Source organism: Monodelphis domestica, chromosome 2, assembly GCF_027887165.1.
Source record: "Monodelphis domestica isolate mMonDom1 chromosome 2, mMonDom1.pri, whole genome shotgun sequence".
Classification (NCBI taxonomy): Eukaryota; Metazoa; Chordata; class Mammalia; order Didelphimorphia; family Didelphidae; genus Monodelphis; species Monodelphis domestica.
In genome coordinates this window covers 279,946,976-279,961,221 of record NC_077228.1, presented here as the reverse complement: position 1 = coordinate 279,961,221, position 14,246 = coordinate 279,946,976, and the positions used below count along the sequence as shown (strand labels likewise).

General features: G+C 39.5%; 1 protein-coding gene across 5 annotated transcripts in view; it reads right to left on the bottom strand.

Moving 5' to 3' along the window:
- DAAM2 (dishevelled associated activator of morphogenesis 2) overlaps nt 1-14,246 on the bottom strand; it is a 158,104-nt gene that overhangs the window by 45,522 nt on the left and 98,336 nt on the right. For all 5 annotated transcript variants that reach the window (XM_056818179.1, XM_056818182.1, XM_056818178.1 and 2 more), the window contains exons 3-6: nt 9,951-10,040; nt 5,629-5,703; nt 3,922-4,016; nt 269-602 (exon numbers count right to left, since the gene is read on the bottom strand). In XM_056818179.1, coding sequence (XP_056674157.1) covers nt 269-602; nt 3,922-4,016; nt 5,629-5,703; nt 9,951-10,040 — 594 coding nt within the window. The remainder of the gene's footprint in view (nt 1-268; nt 603-3,921; nt 4,017-5,628; nt 5,704-9,950; nt 10,041-14,246) is intronic.

The following is a 14,246-nucleotide window of genomic DNA, read 5'->3' as shown; positions in this document are numbered from 1 at the left end:
GACATTTTTGATCCGTCTTTTCTCTATATTAGCTCTTCTTTCTCAAGTCTCCTCACTTGGGTGATCTATTCCTAGACTCTTTATACAATGTCTTCCATTTGTCTCTCATCCCATTCATTCAAATCTATCTCCATGCACGCCTCAATTCGTTCCATAAAAAGTTCCTCATTTCCCCAGTCCCTTTCTACATGACACACAATCCTCATGCTCCATCTGGATATCATCCTTGTGTAGCTCATGATTTTCATATTATTCTCAAAGCCCTCACCTGGAAGCGGGTCCTCTCAGCAGCATACACCTGGTAGTGCAACATAGCTTGAAGCACCTTCTTATGACCACCAGGCACCAGACAGACAGCACCCAGGATCTCAAGCACAGCCACCTTGGTTTTGCAGTTCTCAGTGCGTAAGCTCTGGGCAATGGTGCTAATGCCCTCAGGTTGTGCCAATACATGGGCACGGCCCTGGGAATTGTTCATCAATGCCTTGATGCAGCCAATGAGGGATGTATGGATTCGGCTCTCACAGGTGGCATGGTCCATACTCCGAAGGAAGTTCAAGAGACAGGTCAATCCATCCAGCTCAATGAACCGAGTCACAAATCTGGAGGCAGAAAGGGGAGCAGTATGGAGTGAGAGAAAAGAATATGAGAGTAGGCAAGGTACACTAACATCTTTCACATTTTGTTGTTGTTCAGTCGTTTCAGTCAAGTCTGACTCTTCATGGCCTCTTTGGGAGTTTTTTTTTTTTTTGGGCAAAGATAATGGAGTGGTTTGCCATTTCCTTCTCTAGTTAATTTTACAAAGGTAAACACTGAAGCAGAGTGAAGTAGCTTTCCAGTGGCTAGGGTTCCCCCTCCAACAAGATTACTTTTTGTTTACTTTGTATATATTTATATGTATAGATGTTATTTCCCCCTGATACAATGTAAGCTCCTTTAGGGAAAAGACTGATCATTAAAAAAAATTATCCCCAGCATGGCACAAAGTAGGCACTTAAGAAATATTTGTAGATTAACTGATTAATTATGTGTGGGTGGAGAGGATAGTAATTAGGGTTACTAAATGGAATCTGTCCCCACCTTCAACCATTTCTACAGAGGAGAGGAATCATCTCTTCTTTGTTTTTATCAAAGTAAGGAAGAGAAAGACACTATTGAAGAAGACCAGTAGGGCTAGACAAGAGAATGGAAGGAATTTATCAGTGTTATAGTATATGAGAGTGGAGAGAATTCTCTGGAAGCCTAAGATCTCTGTGAGAAATCTTCTTTAAAATTTTTAAAATTTAAAATTTAAAATTAAAATTAAATTTTTATTTAATTTTAATTTAAAACATTTTAAATTTTAAAATTTCAAAAATGATTCTTTATAAATAGGCCTGGGCTTAAACTTCTGGAGACATATTTACTTTTATCTGCATTTTTCTGTGCTCTTGATTGGAAGAGAAAAATGATTATTTTGGTGCCTTCCGACCCTCTGCCTATCATGGGCTGAGAGGGAATGAGAAATTAGAGGCTATGACATGAGTCATTAAGAACCTCACTTCTTATTCCCTGGTCTTCTTTTCTGTCTCCACTTCTACTGCTGACCATGCATCCTCTATTATAAGATGAGACATATCTTGGAAATTTGAGGAGATGAAGAGAGAAAAGGCAGCAGGAGTCAGGGGCCTCGATAGTGGAAATTGCACACTGGGTAGACATAACACCTCCTACCTCCTACCCAGGCCCATCTGCTTGGCCTCCTGGCCAACTAAGAAAGAGGGGAAAACTCTCATCCATGCATCACTGAATCTTCAGGTTTCATTCAGTGGGTTGTGAATTTTATTTCCTCTTAACTCAGGAAGAACCATACCGCACACTGGCCCCTTTATAATTCTTTACACACAACACTCCATTTCTTTTCTGTATGTCTTTGCATTAGCTGTCTTCCATGTGTGGAATGCTTTTCCTCATCACCTGTGCCGGTTCATTTCCCAGGCTTCCTTCAGGACAACTCAATTTCTGCTTATGAAGATGGACTTTCCTGCTCACCCACACACTCCACCTCCAGCTAATACTTTCCCCTCTCAGATAGCCTTACATTCTCTCTCTCTCTCTCTCTCTCTCTCTCTCTCTCTCTCTCTCTCTCTCTCTCTCTCTCTCTCTCTCTCTCTCTCTCTCTCTCTCTCTCTCTCTCTCTCTCTCTCTCTCTCTCTCTCTCTCTCTCTCTCTCTCTCTCCCTCTCCCTCTCCCTCTCCCTCTCCCTCTCCCTCATATACACACACACACACACACACACACACACACACACACACACACACACACAGCCTTCTACCTTACAATCAATACTATGTACTGGTTCCAAGGCAGAAGGGAGGTAAGGGTTAAGTGAAGGGGATTAAATGACTTGCCCAAGGTCACACAGCTGGGAAGTATCTGAGGCCATATTTGAACCCAGGACCTCCCATCTCTAGGCCTGGCTCTAAATCCACTGAACCACCCAGCTGCCCCCTACTCTGTATATTGAGCACATGTACAAGTATCTTTCCCAGGTCGTCTTTCCTCACCACAGTTTTGATATATAAGTTTAGAAACTCAGAAATGCATAAAATGTGGGTTTAGTATTATATTATATCAATATTTTTATCTTTTATTTTTATTCATGTGATAGTTTTATATTTTTGAAAATTTTAATTAATTAAATAATTAAGAATATTTTCCCATGGTTACAGGATTCATGTTCTTTCTCTGCCCTCTCCCAACCCCCTCCAGTAGCCAATGCACAATTCTTCTGGGTTTTACATGTGTCACTGATTAAGACCCATTTCCATACCACTGATATTTGCGCTAGGGTGATCATTTAAAGTCTACATCCCCAGTCATATCCCCATCAACCATTGTGATTGAGCAGTTGGTTGGTTTTTTTTTTGGTGTTTTTATTCCCATAGTTCTTCCTTTGAATATAGATAGCATTCTTTCTCATAAGTCCCTCAGATTTTTATCTTTTAATACCATAAATATACACAATTTGTTTTTTAAAGTTAAAATAAGGAAAAAGTGAAAATTTGCAAAAAGAGCATAAAAACCAGTAGACAACACACAAAAGCTAGAAATGTAGAGATACCTTAATATTGACCTACATATAGCCTATAGCCAAATATTTAACCCAAATTTTACTATAAGGTATTGTAAACACCCTATAAAAGAAAAAGAAAAAAATAAAACTTCTCTGGTACAAAAGGAGGGCTAAAAATATTTATAGTGCCTCACCTTTAACCCGAAAGCCGTGGAAAGGATACTGGTTCTTATTTATTCTCATATTGTTTCCCCCATTAGAATTATACCCCTTTAAGTCACAGACTGGTCTCCTCCCCCTCCTTTGTATTCCCAGAACTTAGCACAGTTCACAGAACTCAATCAGTGCTTGTTGGTTAATTGATTGTTTGCATGATCTGTACAAAATCTTCCAGAGGAGCTCCTGAAACCTGCTTTACCCCTTGGTGGGAACATAACCCTGTTTCAGAAAGTCCTTTCCAGCTTTAACCTCACTTCCTCAAGTGGCAGCTAAAGCCTTCTCTCTATTGTCCTATCCATCAAACAAACCAAAATAGCCCCTCTACCCTTCTCCTGAGATGGCCCTTCATGGATTTGAGGTTACAGCAATTTCCCCTCTCAGGCTTCAAACTCTTTGATCTCTTCAGCCCATGGCTGCCTCCCAGCTCCTCCAGAAGTCTAAAAAATTGTAAACTAAAATAGCATGTGTGGGGAAGGTATGAAATGGGGTAGAGTGAGAGAAACAAACCTGGACCATGAGAGCAGGGAGGAAGGAGGGAAAAGATGCTACAATGTTGTAGAGTAAAAGCTCCCAATGGGAAGTGAAGGGAAGGCATGAAGGAGAATTGCATGCAGGGGAATTGAAGTCAAGGGAGAGAACTCAGTTACCTCATGGGCTGAGTTCGAAGAGCTGTCTTCAGGTCTTCAACAACTTTGTTCCTCATCTCTGTTTCCTCTTCATCAAAGACATACAGAGTCTGCATCTGTTGAGAATACAAGCAGAAGGAAAAGAATATGTTATATTATGTATATGTGTATTTGTAGTGAAGGAGAGGGAAGGGTTATTCTGCTTTCCTGTCTTGGTCCTAGGGAGCAAAGTGGAGTACACAGAGTGTTGAACGTGGAGTCAGGAATATCTGAGTTCTAATCCTGCTTCAAAAGATACTAATTATATAACCCTACACAAGTCACTTCATCTCTCAGTCTCAATTTCCTCATCTGTAAAGTAGGGATGATAGTGCCCATCTCATAGGGTTGTGAGGATAAAATGAGATGGCATATGATAAATGTATTGCAAGCCCTCAAACACTAACACAAATGCTAGTCTTTATTATTATCATCAACCCCTTCTCCTTACTTTTCTCTAACTCAGGAGAGTTCATAGATAATGCTTTTCTATCCAGATTATTGTTGTTGTTCAATTGTTTCAGCCATGTCTGACTCTTCATGACCCCGTTTGGGGTTTTCTTGACAAAGATGCTAGAGTGGCTTGCTATTTCCTTCTTCATCTCATTTTATACAGATGAGGAAACTAAGGCAAACAGGATCACACAGCTAATAAGTGTCTGAGGTCAGATTTGAACTCAGGTCTTCCTCACTCCAGGGCAGTCTCTCTATACATTGAGCTACCTAGCGGCCCTCCTAAGCAGATTACCTCCCTTCTACTCTGAATCTACCTTGTATATACCTAGTTGTGTGATCCATTAGGATATATGCCCCCTTGAAGGCAGATTGTTTTTACCTTTCTCTATATCCCTCAAAGTTTAGCACATACAAGGCACTTATTAATTAATGCTTATTGATTGATTATGTAAAAGTGGTTCATAAAACACTATAAAATATAAACTATCAGCACTGTAGAAATGTGAGACATAATATCTGAGGCAGAGTAAGGGTTGCATAACATGCTGAGAAATTCTGCGTGGACACGGTATGTTTATTTTTATTCTTAGGCTGAAGGAGAGGCTGGGCACCATCAAGGATGGAGCCCAGGTAGGCATCTCTTCAGAAAACTTTTAGAATCCCTTTAAACATATGGGGTTTTCAGGGAAGACTAGACCCTTTGGGGTGGGGGTGAAGTCTTGCTGAGCTCTTTTCAGGGCTGCTTATCCTCCTTTGGTGTCCTCCTGCACCAAGCTCCCATCTAAATCTCCAAGAAGCTATAGCATGCTTGGTGGCCCCACCCCAATAAACTGGCACAGCAGTCAGGCTAAACCAGGTTGAGAGTAACCCACAGGCCTCAAACCCATTTGTGAGTTAGGAGAATGTCTACCCTAGTCATGTGAAGATTTCCCAAACAGAAAGAGCAGGTAGCAATTTGTTCAAATGGCCACAAAGGAGGCAGAAGCAAGTGCTAGAATATTTAGAGTTTGGTTAGATATAGAAGAATCCAAGGTCATCTACTGCATCTATTGCATCCTGAACCATCACCAATGGTCTTGAATTTCATATTGCCACTGGACTTTGTGTCACTGCCTCACGTAAATTCAATTTATGCTGGAGTCAAAAAGCATAATCAGTGATTTCATTTTGGTCCTTTTTCAGTATGAAGCAACAACCACCAACCCTCAAAGATACAGAGAAGAGACTACTCACGGCTGCCATGGAGTTGATCCGATCGATGTAATAATCTGGCCAGCTGGTTGCCAACTTGTTGGGGTCCTCCTGTTCCTGAAATAAGTAAAAGTCTGCTGTAACTTCTTCAGAAGATAGGACCTTGAATTAGGGATTCATGATTTGGAAAGAGAATGTAGTATGATAAAGATTTATTAAGTGTTTATTGAATGCAAAGCACCAAGTGAGGCACTGGAGGGGAGACAATCTTTAGATAAGATCCAGGGCCTGCTCTCAAGAAGTTTATAATCTATTTATTTGGTGGGGGTCAGGGGAGAATAAAACTAGGGATAAGACATAAACTAGGGATAAGACACTAACACAAATACCTTCAGTACGGAGTATTACATAATAAATGTCTTACAGAGTTATGGCATGAAATATTTAGGTTGGAGGGAGCCTTCTCCTATTACCATCCCAGGGCAAGGTTCTAGAAAGCTTCATGGTGGAGCTGGCACTGAATAAAAAACTAAGGAGCTACTGATGCCTTCTCCAAGTCTCTTCTGGACCCACAGTTTGATTTTATTATCAAAGATACAAATATTAAATGCTGCCTGGGATCCTTGTGTCAAACTCCCATTACCTTTCTTCCCCAAGGGCAAATATTTCTCAGGAGACTAGTGTGTGGCTGTGTGCCCTTGAGCTATGTAAAGAATCATATAGTTAGAAAAAGTTAGAAAAAGAAAAAGCTAAAAAAGAAAAAGTTAGAAAAGTACCATGTAGTCCAATCTATTGTAAGAATTTATTTTTCATATACTGGGATAGTGGGTGAAGTGAGGAATATCCTTAGTGAGTGGGGAGAGGGGGCAGGGGGGTGACCTGAGCACTCCACTCCCCTCTAGCTCTACCCCTGTTAACCACCTACCTTACCCCCTGTGCATTCCCATTAAGCTGCTGGGTAGAAGGTTAGGGGATGTGAAAAAATGCCCTCAGGCAGAGTGTAGAGGGGTGAAAGGGAGCAGCTCCCCTCTCCCCAGTCCCTCTGCCTTTCTAGTAATGAACTCTTGGGGGGATGGAGAGGACAGCCATGTGCCCACAGAGAGCTCTCTGCATGTCATCTTTGGCACCCGTCATAGGTTTGCCATCACTGCACTATGTTAACAGAACTGTTTTCTTACACCTCCCCCCCAATACATATAGTCTTTGCTTGAAGACTGCTGTTAAGGGATAACTTACTACCTGCTAATCCATAACATTCAACTTTGAGATAGCTCTTTGGGGAAATTTTTCCTTATATCAAATTTAAAAATCTCTCTTTGTCTCTGTCTCTGTCTCTCTGTGTCTCTTTCTGCTTCTGTCTCTATTTCTCCAATTTCTACCTAGCTGAGAAGTCATGTAGTCCAGTCCCTATTACTGACCTATAATATCCCTAAGAGGTAATTTTTGCCCTGTTTGAATACCTCCAAATGAAGAATAAGAACTCTATCTACTCTTTTTGAAGCAGCCCATTCGACTTTTTGGACAGATGTAATTATTAGGAAATATTTTAAATTTATCTTGCCTTTTCCCCTAACAACAAGCCTAAATCAGGATCTCTGTAGCTTCTGTTGCTCTAGACCATCTTTGGTAAAGATGTGGCATGAGTGCAGAGCCCTCTTTCCCCCAGGATATTTTTGCATGCTCAACCCCTCTGTTCAGTTGCCCAAAGCAAGCACTTTCTCCCTCACCTCTCTCTGGTAACCAGGGGCTCAAAGATAGCTTTAATTTGCCCTCTGGGCACTCAAACTCAGAAAAAGTTCACTAATGAAGCTTTAGATTCTTGCCTTGGCACTATCAGAACAGGTCTAATTCCTCTTTCAAGTGCCCTCTTTTTAAATACTTGATGATAGATATGCTCCAAGTCTTCTATTTGCCATTTTCAATATACCCACACCTTATAATTAATTTTCAGGCATGGTCTCTAATCCCCTCATCTTTCTGGATACTCTCTTTGGGATATGTTTCAGAAAAGATCAACAGTTTTCCTAGGCATGGTACAATAGAAATCAAGTCAAAGCACACTGCAGGGAAACACTTCCAACATTGTGAACACTATACCTCTTTACTGATGCAGCTAAAGATTGACTTAGAATTTATTGCTGTTTTACATTGACTTATATTAAGCTTACAATCCATTAAAATCCACAGAACTTTTTCACAGGATTTTTTTTCTAGCGACTGCCACAATTTGTGCTTGTTCAATGATCTGTGTAGCGTAATCTCCTGTTACACTTTCCTATATTGCATTTGTCTCTATCAAGTTTCATGTTATAAGATTCAGCCCATTGGTCTAGTATGGTAAAATCTTTTTGGTCCTTGATTGTCATCCAATATGGTTCCTGTGGCTCCTAGCTTTCTTGTCAGCATATCCAAGGAGCATGAGATTTATGTCTCACTCAATTCACTGATTGAAAAAGTTAAAAACAAGTTTAAAAGTTTAAAAGCAAGGCAAGACCAAGGACAGATCCCTAAGACAGCCACTTAGAGGCCTCCCTCCAAGTTAGCATCAATACCCTTATGACAACTGTTTGTTTTTGGAGAAAAAGTGGAATCCAGAAAATGAGGACACAAAGATGGAGAAAAAAGAAATAGACACAGTAAAATTACAATTAATAGTGACTCAATCTTAATACGCTTCACAATTTACAAAATATTTTCTCCAGAGGTAAATAAGTCAAGCAAATATAGAGGACAGAAAGAGAGATAATAAACAAGAGAAATACAGACAGAAAAAAATGGGAAGGAAGGGAGAAGAATGAGAGACCAACAGATAGATAAGACAGAGTCATAGAGAGGAGAAAGAGATAATGGCAGTGAAATTTAATGAGAGATGAAAACTAATTAAGCCCTAGTCTGATCTTATTGCTGTACTCATTTGGAAACAGTGGTAGGTAAGTACTTTCCTATATAAAGGAAGCAGAAGTATATGTGAACTACATGTATCTTGAATATCCCCTCCATGAGAGCAAAGATGAATTGGTACTTGTTCTCCTAACAGTATATGGTGGAGCTCAATAATCTTCAAAGAAGAACTCAGTTTTCCCTCACCATACATATCTAACCAAATACCAGTTTCTGAGGCGTCTTCTGGTTATAACCTTAATTCATGCTCTCATCACCTCTCTGACATTTAAGTAATAACTTCTTACTTGGTCTTCCCTACATCAAATGCCTCCTCATTCCAGTTCACCCAACACAGAGAAGTCATAGTGATTTTTCTTAAGGGCAGATTTGATGTTACTCCCTTACTCAATCAACTCTAGTAGCTCCCTATTGCCTACAGGATCAAATAGAAACTCCTCTGTTTAGCTTTTAAAACACTACACAACCTAACCCCAAACTATCTTTCTGGAATCATTGCATTTTATGCTCCCTCTAACATTCTGTGACCACCTAGCAAAAAGACCTCTCTACTCTTTATACATGGAGTATCATGTCCTGTTTCTGTGATTTTACACTGGCCATTCCTCATGCCTGGAATATACTTTCTTTCCCTCCACTTCATAGAATCCTCCCTTTTCCCCTAAATGTAGCTTAAGTACTAACTTTTATACAAAACCTTTCCCGATCTCCATGCTCATACATATATAGATGTTGGTACTTTTACTCCTAATATATTTGTATTTACTGGCATTTATTTTCTTTCCGTTTATTCTAGTTTCCTCCCTCCCTCCCTCCCTCCCTCCCTCCCTCCCTTCCTTCACCCCTTCCTTCCTTCCTTCCTTCCTTCCTTCCTTCCTTCCTTCCTTCCTTCCTTCCTTCCTTCCTTCCTTCCTTCCTTCCTTCCTTCCTTCCTTCCTTCCTTCCTTCCTCCCTTCTTTCCTTCTTTTCTTCATCTCTCTCTCTCTCTCTCTCTCTCTCTCTCTCTCTCTCTCTCTCTCCCTCCCTCCCTCACCCCCCCCCCATTAGCATGCAAGCTTCTTGAAATTGGGATTGTGGTCTTAATTTTCTCTTTGGATCCACAGAAATCAGCACAGGGCTTTGTACATAATAAGCTCTAGATAAATGCTTAATTCTTTATCTTGTCTCCTTTAGAATGTAAGTTTCTTATAAGAAGGATAAATGGTTCAATTGATTGATTGATTAGAACAAAAGTGCTTCAGAAAATCTCCTTCCCTATGCCTGCCACCCTAAGCCATCCCCATCCACCCTAAGCCATCCCCATCCACAGCACTTGGTCTCAATAGATATATTTCTGGTGCTCATGGACCTGTATGTGTGGCATGGATGAGTTTCTTTGCATAAGGAAGTCCATTACAATAGCTGATACTCCAAAGAGTAGAGATGGAGTGGGGGGTAGAGGGTAGGAAGAATAGAGAAAGCACCTTCTTCTTGCTGCAGTAGATCTGCCATTTCTTCTCCAGTGGCAGTGCAAACATGGCCTCCCTGTTTTTGTCTGTGAGATCCAACTCATCCTACAAGGGAGATGGAAAAAAATAAAAAAAAATATGTTCAGAGATACATTAATTTATTACAAAATTCAGCCCCACTAGAAATTATGACTCACCTAGTTCTCAGTCTCATTTTATGTATGCAGGCACACACACATGTGAATATAGATAGATGAAATTTTATACATATATACATATATATATATAATTTTACACACACACACACATATATATGATATATATTTATATATATGTATACACATATATATATGGCCAGAATGTAGATGCTGTTAAATGGTGGGATGAGAAAAGGTATTCTTTACATCATTTATTAAGGGAATGAAAATTGTTAAAAATTTTTATTAAAAAGATTATTCTTTTTAGATATATATATAGAGAGAGAGAGAGAGAGAAAGGATAGATATATTGACACACATGTGTATATAAATAGATATTGTGTGTGTATCTAAATATCTATTACTCTATCACTCTATTCATCTATCTCTCTATCTGGCTATCTATGTCTCCCTACTCTTAAATGTTCCTTTTTGACTCAATCCTTGCCCTTAGATGATGTGCATTGCCATCTTCCTCCCTTCCAAAAATATAGTAGAATAATCCTTCCGAATAATATTGACTCATGGAAAAGTTAAGGTGCAAATTGAGTTGTGCCATTCACGTTTCCAACCTTCGGACTTATTAGCAAGGTGACCTTTATGCAAGTAACTCAATGTCTCTCTGAGTCAGTTTCCCTCTGCAAAATGAGGAGGTTGAACTAGAAGGCTTCTAAGATTCCTTCCAGTTCATTTAATCCCATTTTTAAATGTGTGATTATTGATTTTTACCATGAGAGAGTACAGTGGTGCTCTAAGGCAGAGAATGATAAGCTAAACAACTTGCCTTCCCCAAAGGTATAGTTGATTGCATCACACTTGATATTGCATACCTGTCTAGAAGCTTATGTTTTATCTTGCTAAGACAAAATATAAAATTTGCTAATCAGCATACCTGCTAAAAACATTCTTAAACTATAAGGGTGTGATTTTTAAGAATATATACTTAACTAGGAACAATTAATTGCCTTTTCTTGCTGACCCTTAACAAATGAATCTTAATTCTTTCTCCTCTATTTCAGCTCCTTCTCATCTCTTACCTATCTTCTAACTGATCTTTCTGCACCCAGTTTCTCCCCTCCAGACTTAGCACCATTGATTATATAATCATTACATCTGCCATCCTTGAGACTCCCAGCCATCTCTATCTGTTGAAATCTCTTCTTTCAAGGTCCAAGTCAGGTGCCACTTAGACAATAATCTCTCCCAGGGCAGGGACTAAGTTTGGCATGAGGAAAGCCATGGACAAGACAGGACAAGAATAGGAAATGGTGAATAAGCCAGTTAATCTGGAATGTAGAGTACATGAAATAAGGTTGGAAAGAATTTGAAACCAGAATGCAGATTCTGTTAAATGGGAGGATGGAAAGAGGTTTCATTTACATTATTTATTAAAGAAATGAAAATTAATAAAAATTATTTCTAAAATAGTCATTTTATTTCTTATTAGATATTATGACAATAATACCTAAAAATATTCAGTAGGTAATGAGGAACTATTGAAAAAATTTTAAGCAGACAACAAGGGAGTGATCAGAATAAATGCATTCAAAACAATCATGGCTGTTATATGCATACCGTCTCCTACTGTGATCCCCATGACTACTCTTTTCTAATTAAGTTCTGAACATTTTCTCCTGTATAGCCATCTCTCAGCTTTATCTCTTTCCTTCTCAAACTTAAGAGTTAGTGTTGTGTCTAAATAGTTCCAAATGGTCACCATCACCAAAATCTTAAATCATCCTGGCTCCTACACATCACCTAAAGTATTGAATTCCCATTAACTTGATGGCACAAGTTTCTCTAATGACTCTCATGACCTAGAAAATCAGGTCTGAAAACTTTCCCCTGGGCTTTGAGCTTCAGAAGTGTTATGCTACGATGCCTCGGATAATACCTGAGATGATTCCTTATATCTTGTCATAAAACAGCTTGTTCTCTCTAGTCATCTCAGATGTATCTTCATCCAACTGCTTTACATCTGCCTATCAATTTTCACTAAAGCTTTTCTCCTGAAAGGTCTTCTTCAGTCTAGGTCACCAAACTATATACCCATCAAGCAAACAGGTTCTGAAATTGCAGTTCCTCCATGAAGTCTTATAGGTAGCTAGGTGGTACAGTACCTAGAGTAGCAGGCCTGGAATCAGGAAAACTCACCTTTCTGAGTTCAAATCTGGCTTTAAACACTTACTAACTGGCTGAACCTGAGCAAGGTTTTTAACCCTGTTTGCCTCAATTTCCTCATCTATAAAAGGGGTTAGAGAAGGAAATGGCAAATAACTCCAGTATCTTTAGCAAGAAAACTCCAAGTCAGGGCAGTAAGGTTGCTCAATGGATAGAGTCCCTGGCCTGGAGGCAGAAGGTCCTGGGTTCAAATTTGGATTCAGACACTTCTTAGCTATATGACCATGGGCAAGTCTTCTGCCTTGGAACTGATACTCAGTATCAATTCTAAGGCAAAGGCAAAGGAGAGAGAGAGAGACAGACAGACAGACAGAGACAGAGACAGAGACACACAGAGAGACAGAGAGAGACAGACAGAGAGAGAGAGAGAGAGAAACAAAGAAAGAAAGAAAGAAAGAAAGAAAGAAAGAAAGAAAGAAAGAAAGAAAGAAAGAAAGAAAGAAGGAAAAAGGAAGTAAAGAACTCCAGCTGGGGTTTTGAAGAGTCAAACATGACTGAAATAACTGAACAACAAGGAAGCCTTATAGGATTCGAGTTTTAGAAGTGGAAGAGACCTTAAAGATTACCAAGGGTTTCTTAATTTAGGGTCCATGAACCAACTAGTCTTTTTTTTTTAAACCCTTACCTTCTGTCTTGGAATCAATATTGTGTATTGATTCCAAGGCAGAAGAGTGGTAAGGGCTAGGCAATGGGGTTTAAATGACTTGCCCAGGGTCACACAGCCAGGAAGTATCTGAGGTCACATTTGAACCTAGGACCTCCTCTCTTGGCCTGGCTCTCAATCCACTGAGCTACCCAATTGCCCCAAACAACTAGTCTTTAAAAGTATTTTGATAATTGAATTTCAAAAGAATTGGTTTCCTTTGTGATTCTATATGTTTTATTTTATGTATTTAAACATTATTTTGATAAAGGGTCCATAGACTTTACTGGAATACCAAAAAGGCCCAGCCCCCCCCCCCAAAAAAAAGTTAAGAACCCCTGATCTAACCCAATCATGCCATTTTTTTCAGAGAAGGAAATAGAGGCTCAGGGGCTAAAATACTTTTCCAAGGTCAAGTCACTAGTCTATGACAGCTATAACAACAACAAATGACAAAGGGTTAGACTTGAGATCCTCTGATTCTTAGTTCAGTGTTTTTTCTTTGTGCTGACATTTGCCCTTCTAATACCTAGTCTAAACAAAGACTTCTCATACTTCTTTCCCTAATGTTTCCACTATCATATAAACAACCCTCATGCTTCCCTCCCACTCCACTCCTAAAATGACCTCTCTCTGACCTGAACACTATGTAAGTACCTCACTATTCACGTCCCAATTTAATGTTATTTTACTCTCTACATCTACATGTCTTTTTAGAACTCTCAGCTGAGTCTACGTCTATATTTCTCTACAGTACAGGAATATTCAAAACACCAATGTAATATCTCCTTCTCAGAGCTGGCATTACAAAAAAGCAACAACTTCTGTCAATACCAATTTTTTTCCCTCCTTGAATGGTTTCACCTCTGTTGTATGTATCATTTCAGTTATTTGTGCCCTCATTTGGGCTTTTCTTGGCAAAGATACTGGAATGGTTTGCCATTTCTTTCCCAGATCGTTTTTATGGATGAGGAAACTGAGGCAAGCAGAGTTAAGTGGCTTGCCTAGGATCACACAGCTTGTAAATGACTGAAGCCATATTTGAACTCAGGAAGATGAGTCTTCTTGACTTCTGGTCTGCCTGGCTATCTATCCACTTGATCAACTAGCTATCTGGTTTCATATCTATTCACTTTTAATTCACATGTCAGATCTGGGAGGAAGAGAGACAGAGCATCCCCAGCACCTGTCCCTTCACGGTTTTAGAACATGAGAAACATTTCACTAAGAAGTTTATCTTTTCATCCCCTACATCTTCCTTCAAGATTTGCTGATTAACCAGAACAGATC